Consider the following 21,267-nt stretch of genomic DNA (forward strand, 5'->3'; position numbering starts at 1 on the left):
TAGGCAACTGGGCAATGCTGAGAGTGTGGAAATGGCCTCCCCAAGGAAGAGTCCACAACTGGTTATCCAAGTGGTCAGCACTGAGATTGCATACATACAGGTAACATTATACACATTCAGCAGGCTGTCTTTATATATTTTGGCAACAGTATGTGTGTATATATATATATATATATATATATATATATATATATATATTTATATATTATATATTATATATAATATAATATATATAAATATATATTATATATAATATATATAAATATATATAATATATATTTATAATATATTATATATATTTATATATTTGGCAACAGTATGTATATATACACATACACACACACACTTGTGTAACAACTAAAGAAAAGGGTTATGGATTTGAGAGATCAAGAGAGGTGCATGGGAGCACTGGAGTGAGGAAAAAGCAGGAGGAATGATACAAAATTTCAAAAATAAATTATTAACATTTTTAAAAAGAGAAGACACTATGTTCCAGACACACAGAGGCTATGCTTATACCAGACATCTGACCCCAAGCAAAGTAATGAAGCATAGATATAATGACTGGGACACACGGTGAGGCTCAAGTGAAGTGTGATGAGAATTGGAAAGGTAACTACTTCCTTCTGAAGAAGATCAAGAGAGGCAAACACAAGAGTCTGAAAACTCCTAAAGGGAAAGGGGTGCCATGGATGGGAAGAAGAGGGAAGAGCAACAAAAACAAGCTCTGCATGAAAATGCCAGAATGAAACCTTCTGCTTTGTAAGCAAACTAAAAAAACACTCAAGGGACTGGAGAAACAGCTCGGCTGTTAAGAGGACCTGCTGCTCTTTCAGAGGCCTGGCGTTTAGACCCTAGCACCCTCAGCGGGCAGTAGCTCATAAACACCTGTAACTCCAGCTCCAGGGACTCCAACCCCTCTGCTGGCCTCTGTAGACACTCTCACACACATGTACACACACACACACACACACACACACACACACACACACACACTCATGTAAACATAAAATCTAAAAATGATACCTTTCAAAACTAGAAACATAGGGAAAAGATTTAATGGTTAATAAGCCTCCCACGTATTTCTTTTTACTCTTTAAGACCTAATTTGAGCCCTATTTCAAAAAAGCAAAATGCACCTGAAAATTTCAAGTTCAATTGTTCTAACCCATATATAAACATATAATATAAATAATGTATAAATATTACTTCTACCTTAACATAAACACATTTTCCTGTTTATAAATCTTCCTCTTTTAGATTCAAGAGCTAAAGGTCAGAAAACATCTTTGTATCCACAGGCCTCAGTAGCAGAATTGATTCTACCCATGTATTTGTTGAGTTTTCTGAGCTCTGTAGTAAGCATTGATAGTTGATAATCAAAGCACTATCTTAATCAGACCTTGACAGAAATGATATTTGAACTGAAAGTATCAAGATAGGATGAAAGAGAAGGACTTCCCCCAAAGATACAGTACAGAAACTTCTTTTCTAATGGGTGGGTGTATGTATAAGCACGTGTGTATGGAGATGTGTATGAACATGTTGAATTATTTTTAAAGGTAAAACAGAGGATAGAGTATAAGATAGATTTATACACAAGTAAAAACATCATTCCTCCAAATACCATAAGCAGGTACACGTGCCCGTATTTATAAGACTTGGAGACCAAGGGACTTACCCTCTCATTTCAATGTTTCCTTTTTGACATAAAAACATTCTTGAGGATAAATCCAAAGTTAACCCTCAGTTACAGAAGCTGCAAAGGAAATCCAGCTTGGAATCAGAAACAACCAGTTAATGTCTGTCCTCTTCACCCCTCTAACCAGGACTTCAGGGCACCGTCTCCTTTGTACATAAGAGAGTTACATCGGCATCTACACGAAGTCCCCAGGCTGGCCAGAGGGCCCTCTTTTGAGAAGTATCTGTCAGCTTCCTAATAGCTGAAGCTGGAATGCCCTGTTGCCTCCATGTGTAACTGCAACAAAGCAAAAATGTGACAAGCAACTTCTGCTCTAACTGCTCTTGTAACAAAGAGAAATAAACACTACTTTAACATGATCCTAGGTACCTCGATTTTCAAAAGGACATAAAGATATGATGGTGTCACGCAATAGCTTATTTCAGCTTCTGAGGCCATCTGTTAAGTTAACAGGCAGCTCAGAAAGGTCAGACATTGGATGTACTGATGCGGATCTTGGGTCTCAGGAATCCTCAGGTACCTGACTGTGCTTCCCAATAAACAGGCAAGAAAACGGAGGCTTCGGTTAAGCAATGTGTCTGAACATGTTTGGGAGAACTAAATCCTTTCGGTAACACACAGCTGCCTCTTTATGTGAACTACAAGGATGGGGAAGGGAAGTTGCTAGTAGAAAGGAATCCTATTTGTTCAGTCAGAAAAATCACCGGCGTGAGGGAGATAGACACTCACGTTCTTCTTATCACGATGGAGAAAGTAACTGACATTCTGTCCCAATACTGCCACACTCTGGTCATCTGGCCCTGCAGTCATGTCATAGGTAGTAAGGTATCAAAATCAGAAAGGTGTTCAACACATAAGTCATAAGGCAAGGCCTCAAAAAATGCCTAATTTCTATGACCTGATTTTATATGCCTTGAAATCTTAACATACATGTGCTAATGTTTCCAATTTTCCATTGTATGTGTGCAAAGAGCAAGGGCTGGCAGCAACACGTCAGTTCACAACTTCAACTCAGGAAATCACTGGGGCAGACTTACTGTGCTGAAGCTTCTAGATATTGGGTCTGGGGTGTTAACTTTCCAAAACCTCCAACTGATTATGTATAACACATCACATTGATAGTAACCTCTGCCCTGGAGAGAGGTCCCAGAAGAATCATTCAAACAAGGTTTCATCCCTGGAGTTTCTAAAGATAAGAGAAATGTCTTTTCAGAGACCCCAACTCTTCATAGGCCAATCAATAAAACCTTTTAAGTGTAAAAATGTAAATTGAAAATATCTTTAAGTATTTTAAACACTACTTTTAAAGTTCACAGCTTTTGGTGATGGAGAAACGGCTCAGTCATTGCTGCTCTTCCAGAGAACATGTGTTCAAAAGGTAGCTCACAACCACCTATCAACCACAGCTCCAGAGCGTCCAGCACCTCTGGCCTCTGCAGGCACCTGTATTTATGCAGACTACACATAACTCAAGATAAAATAAATTTTTTTTTATGTTCATAGCTTTCAGTGAACTGATATTATTTTTGTAGTTAAAGTCTTCATCAAACCCCTCTTTTTAGGGCTCAGGAGGCAAAAAAAAAAAAAAAAAAAAAAAAAAAGTAAGATCCAGCAGTGATGGAAGACAGGAAGAAAACAAGGCCTTCTAAACACAGCAGGACTGATGCGTATGCAAACTGGAGAGACCATGACAGCACGCACAGGGTCTGCCCAGAGTCTGCCCAGGGGTCTGCCCAGGGTCCGCCCAAGGGTCTGCCCAGGGGTCTACCCAGGGTCTGCCCAGAATCTGCACAGGGTCTGTACAGGTCCAAGCCACATGTGGTCCAGGTGCTGAGAAGGAAGTGAACACAGCCCTCATCCACACCCCAGAAGCTGACTCCAAATGTCAACCACTTCTCCAATGGAGTCTCACTAGGGTATACTAAATGCACTTAAGGGCAGCCCCATGCTGGTCAACACAAAATGAACTCAATGGTATTTTTGTAGACGTTTTGTTTTAGATTGCTTTGACTGGGCTTTTTTTTTTTTCACCTTACAGGGTTTTTGCTTATATAGTATGGTTTTGGATTTTCTTTTTACAGCGTGTAATGTGTGTGTATCTGTGCATACACATGTTGTTTGTCCTGCTTTTTCTTTTTTCCCCCCATTTATTTTATCTTATTGTTAGGTTTTGCCTGTTTGTTTTCTAAACAGAGGAAAAGGCATGGAGTTGAGTGGGTGGAAGAAAAGACAGAGCTAGATACAGAAGAGAGAGGGGAAACTGACCAGAATACATCACATGAAAATGAAATTATTTTCAATTAAAAAATCTGGACCTAGGACATGATATGTCATACTCCATCACAACGTATTTTGCCATGATGACTGAATACCAATGCTTGCAGCAACAGAGAGTCTTTGGACCTCAATGAAATGAACAGGAATTAGAATTTTACAGCCCAAATCACACAGCCCAACCAAACCACTACTCTAGAATTCAGATGGCTGACAACCTATTTTGTGAGAAATACATTTCCACACATGGCATGTATCTCTGCAGAATCCACATTTCCCAGTATGGTTATTTGCTACTTGCCATATTCTACATGAAGTGGCTGCTCTCCAGACTTCATCTAAGCTCTGCAGGCTAATTTGTTGAACTTACAACTCTTTGGTAAAGGCAAGAGAAGAAACTAGGCCTCTGCATGTCCCAAAGTGATAATTTAATTAAGGTGAACACAGGAGAGGGGTGAGGTGGGAAATGGAAATATGAGAGATGGGGGCATATATGTGTGTGTGACAGAGACAGAGAGACAGACACAGAGAGATGGAGAGTACTAAAGTAGCCCTCTGTAAACAGAACAGCCTCTAGTCCCTGCCTGTCTCCTTTAGTTTCTTGCATGGTTTTCTCTGTTTTCAGGCTTTATTTCCTGGGTGGCAGAGCACATGCAGGTGACTGGCATGCCTCTGCATGCATGTGGAAGTCAGGAGACTATAGCTTATAAAGTGTGGTTCTCTCTCTTTCCACCATGTGGGTTCAGGAGATCAAACCCAAGTCATCAGGCACGACTACCATCAGAGACATCTTGCCAGCGCCTAGACTGGAGTTTTACAAGTGGTTTTCATTGAAATCTGGTGGATTTATTTTTAAGCAGATGGCACAACCCTTCAAAATAAAAGCAAACAAAAACCTACCTAAGCTGAAAGCATCAAGACAGTGGAGCATGGGACTGGAGCTCAATTAGGGCTTGCCCTGCGTATGAAGTGCTGAGTCTCGCTCGACCCAATACTGACAAAAGGAAGGGATGAGGGGCACAGAGAGGGAGAGAAGGGTAGAGAGGCGGGGATGGGAGGGTGTCAATACATGTGTTGAGTTGAAAAATCAACACTTTGCACTTTTATCTGTTGCAATGTAAAAACAAAAACATTACCTTCAAGGTAAGTTGCTTGTATGTACTAAACATCTATGTCCTAGAAAAATAAAGCCTGCAAGTTTAAATAACACTGCACATGCCAACCTCGTTCCGTAGTGGAGTTGTTTCTGTCTCAAATCTTGAAGTCTGGTATATAAACATGTCAGAGAGATCAAGATGATCGTACTTAGACCCCTAACTGGTTTTCAAAAGGATGACATTTCCTTCCATACATTTTATTAACAAACTACACACCATTATGTTTCCTTATATAGGGAAGGACACTGTTGAAATAACGAATGGCAGAATCTCATCTGATGGCTGAAATTTATCAAGAAAGATATCTTACAATGTTAATATTTCATGACTACTTAATGACCAATTCAAATGACACAATTAAACACTAAGTTCCACTGTTTATTAAATATTATAAACTATAATCAAATATAACTTATTTTAAATATAACTATGGCTCTTTTTGTTCAAGAATCTAACACCCTTGGGGCTGGAGAGAAGGCTCAGTGGTTAAGAACACTGACTGACTGCACTTGTGTTTCATTCCTTCCCAGCACCCACATGGCAGCTCCTAACTGTCTGTAACTCCAAGATCTGATACCCTCACACAGACAAAACATCAATGCATATAAAAATATTTTAAAATAATTTTATTTTAAGTAAATATTTTAAAAAATGAAATTGAAAAAAAGAATTTAACCTTTTAGTTCCTGCTCCTTCCCCAGTTCTTTTTCTGACAGGTAGCGAGCTACAGTACCCAGGACATGGAGAGTGAGAGGAAGCACTATCAAGGCTAAACAAAACTGATAACAGCTGTTCTGAGCAGACTCCAGACAGAGGTCAGGAGAGCATCTATCAGTCACTCACACCATGCTTACTACTTTTAAAACAGCAAATACCATTTTGGGGAAAAGTATTAAGAAAATCTGACTTTTTCACCAGACATACTGAAGTCTACTTTCCAGTTAACAAAGGCTTAACTGGAATCTATATGTGGTATAGCTGTGTGATTTCAGCTGTGTGAGCAGCCGAGGCAGGAGGCTGGCCATTCATGGGTTGCTCTGAACTGCAGGGTAAGTTCTGGGACAAGCCTGGGGTACTCTATCTTAGAATAAAAAGAAGAGGGCTGGAGGTATAACCCAGCGATAGATGCTTACCTAGCTTTTACGAGGCCCTAGATGAAAAAAAAATGGGGAGGGGGTAGTAAGAGAAGCAGAAAAAATACTTGTGATTATCACTTTAACAACTGAAATTTATGAACTACTTCAAAGACATATCACAAGGGAGATTTATTTGACAGGCTTAAAGTAATTGGTTAAAGATTAGTGGTTTTCTTTTTTATGAAGTAGAGACTTTCACTTTAAAACTTAGTATAAGAGGACTCATATTTTAACTTTCAATTTTTAGACTCCATCCTAATGCACTACATAAAAATACAAATTTTGCTATAAAAGTCTATTGCATAACTACATCAAAATGGATTATTCAACCCATAACAAGGTTATTTCAAACATAAAAATCCCTTAAGGTATTTTTACATTAATATCTAAGCCCTTGGTCATATTCACTCAAATGGCTTAGGCACTGTGCATTTTGACTGTCTTTAAGGCATCATGTAAAGGTGGTCAAGGGTTCTCCAAAACACACAGCTGTCCAAGCTCACAGGACACATGTGGGGCTCCACACACCCGAAAAGGCATGCGCAGGTTTTTAAATAACACTTCTGTTGGTCCTGCTTGGATGACGCGATGTATGGCTACCATTAAACTATTACAATCACAGAGGGTTGGGTACATTTGTACTTTATAGATTTAAGAGAGAAATAAAAATGAAGTTCTATGTTGAATCCAACGTAGTCCATACATATGCAGCAATAAAGTACGGATTTCTCAAAAGCTAAGATGAAATGTTAACAAGTTGATGTTTGGTAGCCCAGCTTCCTAATATCTTAAGTTACTTCACTCAATCGGCAACATCAATGAACAGTTTATAAAAGGACTTCCCGTAGGAAACGAAGAGAACACTGAACCCAGCATGAGCCCTCTGTGCTAATGCGCTCTCCCAGTGGGGCAATGACGCTCACCACACTGCATTCACCCACACATGTGGGTTACTTCAAGGGGGACAGTGCTGTGTACTCCAATCAACAGGAACGACTCTAGGAAGGAGAGGAGGAGAGTGAACTAGGAAAAACAAGTTAGGAGGCTCAATTAGCAAACAAAACTATATGTTTTGGTTATTAAAACATCAAGAAAAGCATAAAATACAAGAAATACAAGAGGTAATAAAATAATAAATTTTATTTTTCCTTAATATGGGAAAAACGGCCCTGAAGGGTTAAATGTGCTTTTTAGCCATAGTGTCGCAATCAATTTTATATGTTCTTTAGGGCTATGTTAAATTTTTTTTTATGTGTAAGCAGTAATGTAATTACCGTCATCTTTACTATTAGCTTTCATAAGCTAAGATAAAATGAAAACCACAAAAGTCAAAAATGACCTGTAAGATGGCAAGCATTGCAGCTTCTGATGTAAGAGCAGATCCAGCTGGAGTAATGGTATTACGCGCACGCGCTCACACACACACACACGCACGCACGCACACACACACACACACACGCACGCACGCACGCACGCACACGCACACGCACACACACGCACGCACGCACGCACGCACGCACGCACGCACGCACGCACACTCCGCAGCATATATTCATTCCATAGGTGCATTTCAACAACATGAAACCAAGTATTCTGAGTACCTCAATTCAGGTCTTGCAATCACTAAACAAGGCACTATTAACAGAACAAGATTTTATTTGCTAAGCTTAACAAATTAAACATTTAAAGAAAAAATGATTACAGTAATACTGAAAGATACTTTTATTGGCTTTTTAAAAGGCAAATGCAAATGAGAATATTTGGTAAATTAATTTTTTAAATTGTCTTAGATGTAAATAAATATAAGATCTAAAGCAATCTCTTCTTGTAAGAACTGTAAGGTGAGTAATCTTAAAATCTGAGGTTCTCATTTGAAAACCCCCAAAACTGTTGTGGCCCAAGCTTGTTCTTTAAACGGCATTTGGTATACTCAGATCTTCTTAAAGTTCATCCTAAACCACTCCATCTTTAATGAAGTTTATTTCTATGTATTTAGTTTACTTAATTTAAAATTAATGAAAAGATATCTAGACACAATTTAAGAAAACAATGTAAAAAGCAACTTATGCATGGTTATTTACAGATTTCCTAAACAATATCATATTCAAAAATCTGACAAATTCTTTCTAATAATCACGCCGCAAGATTTAATAAACATCATATATAACAAAGAATATTTCATGTGTGGAATTACTAGGTGAATCTAAGAGTCAGAAACTAAAGCATTTGACAAGATTAATAATGTAATTTTTATTACGCTAATGGTCACATCAGAAGCATTTACATGCTGGAAGAGTGTTTATTACTCAATTCTTCCAATTGTATCAAACACTGATTAACCGAGTATGACTGGACTTTGCTGCTACAACTTTACAGATTCTTTCAAGTATATGCATACCCTTAAGACAGGCACATATGCAAATGTGCAAAATAAACGAAATACAGAGAATAAGGAATGAACAGAAATGGCTTTAGCACAAACCACCCTGTCATTTCACTCCGAAGCTCCACCCTTCACTACAGTTCCTTCTGCTCTCAGTAGTCTTCTGTCTTAGCAAAGTTGTAGGTTTACAGATGGTGTGGACATTTCACATTGGGGTAAGAAAGGAATGCTGGGCTGATGCCACCTAGAGACAAAGAAAGGAAGTAGTCTTTAAAAGTACTAAGCTATACTTGTAATTATAATACAATAAAAACACATTTTACAACTCCATTTCACTAACTACATAACAGTAAGTCACATAAGCTACAAGTCTAAACAGCCAAATCAGAAGCCACACAGGCTACTTACAGGAAGGAGTGTAATCTCTCAATAGCTACGGTGGGTGGTTTCAGGGCCTCTCTGCAATCTCACTCCTCAGATGCACATGATGACATGGTGTGGCATGTACACATAACAGCCAAACATCCAGAGTGCATCACCTCAGTTACATCCAATACTTAATACAACTTGAAGCCACACAAAGGATTGCTATACAGAATTGTTTCTGAATAGTGGCAAGAAAAAAAAGTGTACATCTTCGGTATGGACGTAATTCTTTGTCAACTATTTAAAACTCCATGGTTGGTCAGGCACAGAGACACAGGACCCATAAACACAAAGAGCTAAGTAAGAAGACAGGCGTTTATGTGACGATTCCTTGGCTGTTTAATAAATGCAACTACAGTCAGTGTCCAGAAACTCCCCGGGAACTAGAGTTCTCTCCGCTCATTTCCTTCTTCTCTTACCACGGGACAAAGAATTTCTCAATCACAAATCTGTGCTCTTTCTATTTTTTTACTGGATATCTGCATGGACTTTGCATTACCTTTTCAGAATATTCATTCTTCCTAATGTAAGTATTTTGTTATAAAAAAAATCATGCTTTTTAAAGTCTTCAAGTTTTGTGCTACCAATTACTTCAAATGTGCCTGTGGCAAATCATTAAAAAGAAGTTGAAAAGTAGGGTTTAAGTTTCTCTGAGTATAGCCGTGCACACCTGTAATCCCAGCACTTAGGAGGGTCCCAGGTGTGAAGCTAGCTAGGGCTGCATAGCACAAGTCTGTCTCAGAAACATCAAGGACGGAGGTTAAAGTGCTTGCTTGTTCCACATGCAAAGTTCTGGGCTCAATCCCAACACCACAAAAAATGAAGGGGTAACTGGGAAGTGAGATATCATTTGAGATGTAAAGGAATGGAATGATTAATAATTTTAAAAAGATAAAAAAATTAAAAATCACAAAAAATAAATACAGCTTTTGTTTATAATTTTGTATTTTAAATTTTAACTTCATAAAATTCTACTTAAAATGTTTTATCTAAATTATCTAAAAAGGTCAGCAACTTATTAAATTTCAATAAGCTATTAACAGTACAGCCATAATATACTAAGTAAAACTTAGAAGTACATACTAAATATTGAATATGTATCTGGAAAATATGACTGTAACACGAATATACAACCATCACATTACCATTCCTTACCTCTATAGCAGGAAGAAGTATCTTGTTCTATGCGCAGCAGCCATACTTTCTGACATGTTTCTGACTTTTAGGTAATTAACAAATCCTCTGAAGAAAAGGAGCAGACCTGAGAAGAGTGAAATGACAGATACATTCTTACTGTGAGAGAGCAGGACACAATAAGCAAGGATGAATGCGACCCTTCTGCTCAAGGTGTAAATATGCAGATCCCATTTACTCTACAGTATATCTTAAACTACGATGATAGCCCCATCATGATAAAATATGACTTCATTGACATTCTTTCAATTTCTTAATCCTAACTGTAACAAAGTTAAAGCAAATGTAAGCTACAGAAATCCAAAGCTACACAGAAGAGTACAGGCAGTGATAAGTCACACAGCACGGCTAGCACACTCACATGGAGGCAGTGATAAGTCACACAGCACGGCTAGCACACTCACATGGAGGCAGTGATCAGCACACAGCACGGCTAGCACACTCACATGGAGGCAGTGATCAGCACACAGCACGGCTAGCACACTCACATGGAGGCAGTGATCAGCACACAGCACGGCTAGCACACTTACATGGGCCCACTCCTACAAGTCACACAGCACGGCTAGCACACTCACATGGGCCCACTCCTACAAGTCACACAGCACGGCTAGCACACTCACATGGAGGCAGTGATCAGCACACAGCACGGCTAGCACACTTACATGGGCCCACTCCTACAAGTCTCACCTTTTCCCACACTCTCCAATGATTGTAAATACCGAGAAATGAAGGTGTTGGTTTTTAAAGGAATCAGACAAAATGAGTGCACACAGATGTTAGCAGTACAGATAAAAAGATACGACTGTCTGGCAACATAAAGTGCCTGCCACTCATGAAATCTATATAAAGATGGACAAGTTTTTAAGTTTTTATTTTTAACTAATAAAAGACTAGTATCAAAATCTAAGCTGAGTCGGGATGTTCTTTGGGAAGCGGTCCCTCTAGTGAGCTCTCTGAGATTAGACAGCCGATGGAGCTCTCCACGCAAAACCCTGTTCTTAAATAACACCCATTTACACCACATACATCTTTAATAATTTAAAAAGCAATGCCTGTGAAATACTTCAGAGTTTCAGATAAAAAACACTCGGTAAGTTCAGAAACATTAACACTATTAGTATTAGTGCAAGCCTTTAGAATATTTAAGCATACAGTTTTCTGGGAAGCACTTATTAATTCCAGTAAATTTATAACCAGAAATAGTGGGGAGAAGACAAGAGCAGAGGCACGTGTGTGTGTGACTTCTTTCACTGGAGATGAAGCGCTGTGAATAGGAACTAATCCTTACTCCACTATCAGAAAGTAATCCGAGCACACAGAAGAGCCCGTAACAGTCTGGAGAAGAGGAACGCACACGAGAACTAAATGAAGGATTTAGATGTCAGTTAAGTCTCAACCCACCTGCTATCATACCTCAGTCTCTCCATCTGTGAGCCTGTCTCTCCCAAGTCTACCCTCATTCCCTACCAGACACAAGGCAAAAACATAAACACTGTTTTTGTTTTTCAAATACAAAAAGCACTATTGAAAAACAGCAGACATTTTATGAGATCCCTTCTTCTGTCTATGGTGGCTGGTTCTTAGATACAGTTTGTTCTACTTAGGCATTTTCTACATTAAGCCAATTCATCTCTAAAGGCTACTCAGTGGCTCCAGTCTTAGCATCCTACTGGCATTCAGCATTGTGCTACGTATGTGGCAGCAACATTTTTAGTGCTGATGATGTCTGCATATTCCTGTCAGTAAATGCTAGACCTCGGCTCTCTTGTGGAACCAGGATCATCGTGGGCACTGTGCCCCACAGTTACCTTCCTCCAACTGCACTCACCCTAATAAATGGGCATAAAAGCAAATACACGCCCAAGTGTGTTTAAATGCTCTATAGAATTCATAGGGTCTTTTTCTCAACTTTTAAGGTAAGAGACTCAATAAAAAGCAAAGAATTCAAGAAGTTAGGATATAATTAATAATATATAAGCCCATCTTAACCCTTATATAATTATGACTCTTCAACCTAGTTACAACACTAAGGTAATTTTATCACAGTATTATATTAAAAATTTAGTGACCTTAACTGGCCATCAATAATATATTTTCCAAGAAATCTTCAAAGTCCAACAGCATGACTAAAAACCTAGAGAGAAGACTGCCACCTACTGAAATCTAAGAGAATTAAAACGAGTTGACAGTCAAGACATTTGAAATACGGGCCAAGAGTATAATATGATGCTAAAATTAACTTAATCACCACATACTATTGAAAACTCAGAAATGTCACCAACATAATTAAAAACTATGCCTTACAAAAGAGACAACTCAACAGAAGTACTGTGATCATTGGGCATAAAGCCTTTCCCTGCACTGGCGTGTTAATGATTAATAAAAGGCACATTTCCAAAGCACAAAGAATGTTTCTGTGATCCAAGACAAGGGCTACCTTGGCTGCGGAGGCTCCTACATGCTGCATTACCATTATAATTATGCACGTGTGCTTCCTAAGGTAACTAATAAAGAGAACTACGTCAGACGGTAGAAAACTCAAATTCTGTAGCAGGGACTTATCATCCCACCACGTCTGTCCCCCACGGTGATGAGGAGACAGTGGCTGCAAACCTCTCCATTAGCAACTCACTTCTGCACCACTAGTAACACAACTTACTTGCACTTTATGGTTTTAGAAACACCAGTTAAACTGAGTAATAAACTAAAATTACTTAAATTGAACTGCATTAAGAATAAACTTACCAAGTACAAGAAATATCCACCAAAGCCAATACTGTCCATTAAAATAGCCAGTAAAATAGTCGGAAAACTGTGGGGTAAACACAAATATATTAATCATATTTGTATAATTAATGTGAATATTCATATTATCCTAGGTTTCAGAATTATCTCTTTAAATAATCTTTAACGCTTAAAAACAGCAAATAAAAACAGCACAAAAGGAAAGCACAGGAACAATACTCAATGGTAAACACACATATCTGAGAAAAAACCCTTATGTGATTACAAACTTCTGTAAAATACTTTATAAACAGAAACTCTAAATCGCCTGCAGGAAGATAAATGCCTGAATGTTATATATTGGAATTAAACATTGTTTTTCATTGAAAAGTCTGCGTCAGTTTCTTATACTCTCCCCAACCACAACTACAACCCAGCCGGGCTAGCGCAACTTGCTGCTTTGGATATTAACACAAAAGCCATATTAGTTTAATCTTATCAGATGGGGATGTTCTGGTGACCTCTAAAATGAAGAGTTTTTGACCTTCTGTTACACCCCCTACTGTTAATCACTGCCAAAAATACTAGGCACATAAAGACCCCCCAACTCATTAGAGACTTTTTATTTTCAAACTAGATGCCTGGCATTCAGCTCCCAACAGTGAGCTGAGAATAGCTAAATGAACCTTGAAGTGCCATTTCAACAGTTGTTATTTCTGTGTGAGGTGGGAATTCTGCAGGCAGCTGGAGGCAGGGCCTCACAGCAGAGAACTGGTACCTTCTCTAGAGCAGACAGACACTGCACTCATGGAGCCTGACAATTTATCAATCCAGTGTTCTTAAACTATTATGGAAAATTCTTCCCAATTTACTAAGCATCTTAAACTGCCTCAAAATAATTATTTTTAAGTGTTTCACATAACATATTCTAAAAGTTAAAAACAAAAAAGTAAAGATTGTTGTAATTGATTTCTTTCTACTGATTTCCAAATTGAATCTAATTTACCTAAAAATTGTGAAAAATGTAGAATAATGCTTGAATCTGAAATTAACTGAAAGTATTTCCAACTGTTAGGAACTTCCATGAGTGCTCTGGTAATGGTGAAAATACACACTATGCGTGGTGTTGCAGCCTGGGGGGGCAGGTAAGTGAAGCTTACCAAAATCAACATTATCATGTTTTTAAAACCTCTGAAGTACTTTCTTTGGAATAATTTTAAATTAATAAAGAACTATTATCTATATTCTAAGCTAAAAGTTGTAGAAATTCACAAGATTTAGAATATTCCAGCCCTTTGGAATATACTAAAACTGTCATTGCTGCAGACTTCTACACATAAAAGATACACAATGAGAAAAAAATTGATAACTAAAAAATTACTTTTTATTTAAGAGAAGTTTCATAAGAGACCTAATAGCTATAGGAAATAAAAATGAAAGAACCAAAACAACATATCTTCAACACTCTGCATATGTTACCCAATAAGCAGCGAGCAGAAACTCCAATGAGAGACTGCGGTTCTAACACCCTCAAGGTACAGGCTACACAGAATGGATTGACGTTCTTCTTACGTATCAGGAAGGACTCTAGTAAACTATCAACTTACGAAATCGTTTACCATGATGCTCTATGATTTCAATGAGAAATTCCGTGTGAGTAATAGCATCAGTTCTGTTAGCAATACAGCTAAGTCTGGACAAACTTAACTCCAACTCTTGTCAGTTTCTCTGGCAAGAAAATCTGCAAGGGCAGGATTGTAGCTTTATCTTTATGTGTATACAACATCTTGATGATTTAAGCTCATGGTAGAAACTCACAGGACATTATTTGAAGCAAACTTAAAGCAAAAAACTATCAGAGGACCGTTCTAACAATGGTTTAGCCTTCAATCATTTTATAATAGACCCCAATGAATAGTCAAACCCTATAATCTGATATGTACCAGTATAGGATCTGTTAAAAGAATCAAAATCCTGCAAAGCTATAAAACAAATTCAAAACTAAAAAAAAAAAAAAAATCATTCAGAGTATTAATATTTGTACAATGGCTACTTTTAATAAATTAATAAAACAGATAAACTATCAAAACATCTGAAGCATTTAACAGAAGCAAACATTTAGACTTGTGATTCTACTGAAAACTTTAGCAAGATTTAGCTCTTTCAATCAGAATGCAATGTTTAAGTAAATACTGTTTGCATAATTTACATACTCTAACTTAGTAACCGTATAACAACATTTAAAATTCTGTGAATAGACTTGTGACCTCAGTTTCTGCAAACACACAGAACTGTTCTTACAATATGTTTTGTGCTCCTCCCAAGTGTAGTGAATAGGCGTGAGTTTACCTCAGCTGTGGTATTTATATGCCTCTCTGCAGAACCATGCAGCTTGTCTTTGTGACTGTACTTTACTCATCTGACTTTTCTTAATCCTCATAGAAACTGTGTGGTGCACTGAATGACGTTGGCTACTGCATTAAGACTTTCATCACCCTCATGTTCAGGCTCCATTCTCCAGTGTCCACTGGCTTTAGAGTGGTAGACAGACAGCTTCTCAGAAAACTTGACACAATGAATAAAACTACCCTTGATCATCCTTCTAGGGCCATCACATTTGTGAAAAAAAAAAAAGCCCAAAGAAAACCTTCAAGAGGTAAAAGTAAGAAACAAGCTAGATGAATTTGCCTGATAAGAAAAGTTGTTGAGACAGGAGCAAGAAAAGGTTATTTTGTTTTCCCCTAAACACCATCTCGTAAATGATGCAAAGTACAGAAAGTTGTTTTCAGGAACAGGAAATTAAGAAAGGCTTAAAAAGGACACGTGGGACAAGGGATGAGGGTTTTCCAATAAGCCTTCCCCTACCCTCTCTCTCTAATAGGGTCTTAAAATGTACCCTATCTAGCATCAAAATCTTACTGGCTTGACCTCACAGGCCGGGCCGTGGGCGTGACCATATACCCGGCAAGAGTGAGTATTGACAACTGTTTCACAGGCCTTTACTTTTGAGCTTTCAAAGCTTTAAAAAGGGAGAAACTATTTAGTTACTATTTGAAACAGGATTTGTCCAAGACTCTTCTCTTCTTGTATTTTTAAATGCCAGAGTTCTCAGTCAGATTTGAATATAAGTTTTAAAAGTCCTTGGTAACCTCTACATTAGTCTTGGTGCCCTTGATATCTTTCTGGCCAACCTGAAGATCAAGCAGACATTTAAACCACCGTGGAGGACTTTCCATTCACAGTAATGTATCACAAGAACAGAAAGCATTTGTTCAAAACATAAATGCTGTCTATTATTTCTGAATACTCTAGGTAACTGGGCAAGGTACTCAGAACTAATCCTCAGAAATAATACCCTTATGCAGTTTTTAATCAACTTAAGAAGAAACGAAGAAAATGTTGAGAACACTTAAATAACTTAAAATGTGGACACAGATACCAAAATCTGGAAGCATTTTCTTATCACAGTTTCTCCCTAACAATCTTTCACACAGTTATGGCATATACAGTTTACTAAACTATCACAGTCACAGAATCAGAAGTGTAAATCTTTACTCAGTGGAATCTGGGTGCATAAAGCAATAAGGTGATGAACAGATATTTACATAGAAATTATCCAGATGCTCACCCTGACAATCAGGATCCATTTGATCAGTGAAAGGCCAAATCCACAGATAGCACCATATCTTCCAGCTATGGTATTGGTAATACAGAAGGATAAGCAGAATCCAAGCCAGTTGAATATGAACGCCACTAAAAGTAACAGAAATATGTTTTTAAGGTCATGATTTCTATACAAATAAGCAGAAACATGGTAATAGCAATACTTCATTGCTAGAATGAAACATAAGTTTATTTGAACTCTACACATGGGCTGCCCTTGGAGACCACCACAGCTTGCTGTTTGCATATCTATCAGTTATCAGTTACTGTAAGAAGCAAATAACCTTCCACACCACTGGTCATTATGGAAGAGGTCAGGACAGGAACTCAAACAGGGCAGAAACTGAGGCACAGGCTATGGAGGGGTGCTGCTTACGGGCTTGCTTCTGCATGGCTCTCTCATCCTGCTTTCTTATAGAACCCAGGACCACCATATTAGAGGTAGCCCCACCCACAATGGGCTAGGCCCTCCCTATTGATCACTAATTAAGAAAATGACCTACAGGCTGATCTTATGCAGGGATTTTTCTTAATTTAGGCTCCTTCCTCTCAAATAACTTTAGCTTGTGTCAAGTAGACATAAATCCAGCATGCCCTACAAGTCACAGTTCACATTTCAAAACAGTCTTCTGATTCTCCTTTTGGTTTCTGTTGTTGTATAAGTTACATGAACACTGATCTTTCTTTCAGTTTTCCTGTAGTCTAAAGTAAGAATGATCTGGGTAATAAACTGTAATGTCTCATTCTGATACAAAGATTCTGACACACATAGTACAAATGACTAAACCTTGAAGAAAAAGTTTTCTCAAAACGATCTACCACATTTGAAAGCACTAGCATTCAAAATCATTTCCAAGCAGATCAATCATCTATTGGACCAAATCTAGATTGAATTAACTGACAAGCAACTCCTACTCTATTCTCTTAAAAGATTTTTGTTTAAGAGGCACTGTATGATACTATCTGAATGAGATTACTTCTAATATTCTTACTAAACATTATTCAGAGATACACACATTTCTTCCCTTTTATTTTCTGCGCATGAAAATGTAATTATGTCACTAAATTTAACTGCAAATCTTTTCAAACATTACATAAGAAGCAAAAAGATAAATGCTGTAAGTACAAAAGTCAAGAATTCAACCTATTAAATATTTTTATTAAAAGTCATATACTTTCTGTGATGTTGTTTGCGCAAATATAACCTGAAATGCTTAAGTTATAAGCTCTATTAAATCCAGTTTAAGCATGAAATATAAACCAAGTTGTAATCTGAAGGATAACCACTAGATGGCAGTAATCACAAACAAATCTATGTTTATCAAACCAGGCTCTTGCATACCAAAAAAGGGTTTTTTTGTTTTTTTTTTTTTTTACTATTATATGAAGTATCTGCAAAACAGAAATAACTTGTAGAAATATAATTTTACAGAATTTTACTAAAATCTATAAATTTTGTACTATCTCCATGAATATACATATACTTATATAAATCAATATACTGTCACTGACCAAAAATAATCTAGTATATCTAAGTTACCAAACATTTACAACCTTTAAAAGTAAAGTCTTCTTACACCTAAAGACATATTAACTAAAAGCTATTGGGCTACAGGAAATAACATAAGCCCCTCAATCAGCCAGTCCAGATGTGCAGCCTGCTCCAGCATCCCTCCTCTCTTCCTCAAGGGCTGGGATTGCAGGCAGCCACCACGCCTGAGCAACATGGGTTTAGGGGCTCTGAACTCTGGATGGCAAGCTGAGCCATCCGCAAGGCCCCAAGATTTCTTGAAAGATGTTAACTAAGAAAGGAAGTAATGTTCAAGATATTTATGTAAACAAAACATGTGGGGAATTTGATATTAATATAAAAGTTTACTAGTTGAGTAAAAAAAATCAAAGATGCACAACTAATGCTCACTAGACTAACAGTATAAAAAAAGCAGTAAGCAGTTCTTGGTAACCAATGAATTCACTGCCTTTTCATTGGATCTACCTTATCCAATCAAAATTACCCTACAAATGCTTAAGCAATTTACACTTTAAATGAGGTATACTCATGTTAGCAGTATTTTTCTTCAGTTATTTTAAATATTTATACACCAAATATTTCTTAAGACTAACAGGAAAAGTCACTTACTGAAAAAGGCCAGCATGAAGATACCATCATTGCCCACTCTGAGCTGGTCCACGTCACTCAAGTCATCCCTTGGTGTACACTCTTCCTCCTGGGTCTGTAAAATACCAAAATATATCACTCAAATAATCACAATTTTCTCACCTTCAATTTAAGAGTTAGAACATCAGTAACAACTAATGCTCTCACGTAAGACTCTCAACAGCACCTACAGATGAGACATTAGCAAGCAGTACTTTATTGTAGGTGCTGTTGAGAATATCTTTAAAGGCAAACACAAAAAAAGGTAAGTTGAGGGCTGGGAGGCAGCTCAGTCAGTACAAGGGTGAACAAACACCTGAGTGGGGATCCCCACACCACATTACAAAGCATGGCACTGTGGCATGTGCAGTGCCACAGACACCAGCACAGTGGGACAAAGACTGGCGGATTCCTGAAGCTCACTGGCTGGTCAATCTGGTTAAACTGATCAATTTTTGGTTCAGTGAGAGCCTGTCTCAAAAAAGGAAGTGGGGAAGGATAGAGGAATGGTACCCCAACCCCAATAATACACCACCCAATGGTTACCTCAATCCTCCACAGGCAGAGGGAGGGAGAGGGAAGGAAGAGGAAGGGAGGGAGGGAAACATCAACTTCAGGAAATGATATGAAGCAGGCAGATGTGAACTAGAGCATAAATGCCAAGTGGAAACAGGAACACACATAATCAGTGATGGAATGTCCATTTGTACAGCCTCTGGTTAGCAAGTAGACAGTTTTTATTAAAAATAAAATTGAATATGCCATCTGATCCATCAATTTTGATTTTTGAAATAAACTGTATACATATATATCCACTTATAAGAAAGAAAGCGTTAAAAATTTCTTGCAGTAATGGTATGTAAAAGAGCAGACTGGATGCAATTTAAATGACCCTAAATGTGGGCAGTGTTGAAAGACTGCTACATGCACGTTTCCTTCCATTTCTGCAAGTCTTCCATACAGAAATGGTGACTGCCTTTTTCTGGATACCTACACAGTGGAAAGCTCTGAAGTGGAGTGGAATCTCCCAGCAGAGCAAGGGTGTGGGCATTCTTAACCACTGGACGAGTTGGGATCACAGTAACATAATCCATAGCATGTGGGATTTTCTCTCAGTCCCTACTGTTGCCCTGTGGACCTGGCGGGTGATGAACTGCAGGAGCAGGCCACTGCTGCTGCTGGGCACAATGGAGCCTTTACTTCTGACCCAAGTACTTCTTCCTTCTTTCCAAAATTCTGGAAACTAGTAATACGTCTGTAAGCTGCATGCGTTAAAATTCAAGTCAGTTCTTCCTAGGCTAATAATTTATTAGATATATAGCCTATTTAGCATTAAAATATTCAAGTAAATTTAAGCAACTTTTTAATTTTTTACTATTCTAATCTCTAAAATACACTAATAAAATACTGTTTGTATAGTATTCCTTTTGCTTAAAAATAATATACTACCATATAAATGCTTACAAATATACAGAACTCTAAAATTACTTGCAAAATCTGTTATCACTGATGGCTTCTAAGATTTAAGAAATATTACTACACAAGATTCTGCTTCCTTAGCTCTGGGCCCTATCAGTTCACACAGAACAACCCCGCATGCTCTTCTAGAGTCCATACCTGTCAGATGGAATGAGACAATAAAGACAGCCAAGTTATTTACACACATTGTAAAAGGTATAAATGCATGTACAAGAGGGAAAGGCAAAGCCTAAGTGGTGTATCGGGGATGAGAGGAAAAGAAGAAAAAAGGAAGCATGAGGAGACAATAAGACAGCAGCGCTGATGACAGACCATGGAGAAGAGGGTCATAGACAGTAAAGAGAGCAGAGGACATGGGGTCCGCAGGAAAGAGAAGATAAGTCTGGGTGGCGCTGCTCAGAATGAGCTGACTTGGACTGGCTTGGATGAAAAAGTCAGTGTGGGATAAGCCTGAGATCAATAATTGGGAAGTGATAAACAGATTGTAAATATACATTCTAGGACGCCATAAGCTGAGGCAGTGCGCAGACTTACTCTCTGAGGTGCGTCCGCGGCTGCAGCTGCCAGGGCAGCAGCTTTAGCCTTTTCAGCCTCATCATATGTAGGAAGAGAGGTAGCAACACTGTAAGGAGGTGGCACAGGATAAAACTCACTATACACATCAGTATCTGAAGAGAAAGAAGATTAAAGAACAATCATTAAAATAATTTAATGTGATTTTATAGTCATGATCATACTGTAATAACTTATAATAAGACACTTGGTACACAAGGCCTGTCAACAACATTCAAGTCTGGATGCTGTGTGTCGCAGTCTCCTGAGGACTGTGGCCTCAGCAAGTCACTGACACGCCATGGAGCCCAACTTCCCACGCACACAGTGGTATTTCAGAGGGCAGTAGCATCTAACAGCAGTAGCCATGAAACATACAAATGTCACACATGCTACTCAGATAAAAAAAAAAATCATAA

General features: G+C 38.1%; 1 protein-coding gene across 1 annotated transcript in view; it reads right to left on the reverse strand.

Moving 5' to 3' along the window:
* Positions 1–7,907: 7,907 nt before the first annotated feature.
* Positions 7,908–21,267, reverse strand: part of Ndfip2 (Nedd4 family interacting protein 2) — a 41,264-nt gene continuing 27,904 nt past the window's right edge. Inside the window, exons 3-8 of the mRNA XM_034498899.2 lie at positions 20,831–20,964; positions 18,800–18,893; positions 16,625–16,749; positions 13,018–13,084; positions 10,234–10,339; positions 7,908–8,896 (exon numbers count right to left, since the gene is read on the reverse strand). Coding sequence (XP_034354790.1) covers positions 10,236–10,339; positions 13,018–13,084; positions 16,625–16,749; positions 18,800–18,893; positions 20,831–20,964 — 524 coding nt within the window. The 3' untranslated portion in view covers positions 7,908–8,896; positions 10,234–10,235. The remainder of the gene's footprint in view (positions 8,897–10,233; positions 10,340–13,017; positions 13,085–16,624; positions 16,750–18,799; positions 18,894–20,830; positions 20,965–21,267) is intronic.

This window comes from Arvicanthis niloticus, chromosome 3 (genome assembly GCF_011762505.2).
Source record: "Arvicanthis niloticus isolate mArvNil1 chromosome 3, mArvNil1.pat.X, whole genome shotgun sequence".
NCBI classification, from domain to species: Eukaryota; Metazoa; Chordata; class Mammalia; order Rodentia; family Muridae; genus Arvicanthis; species Arvicanthis niloticus.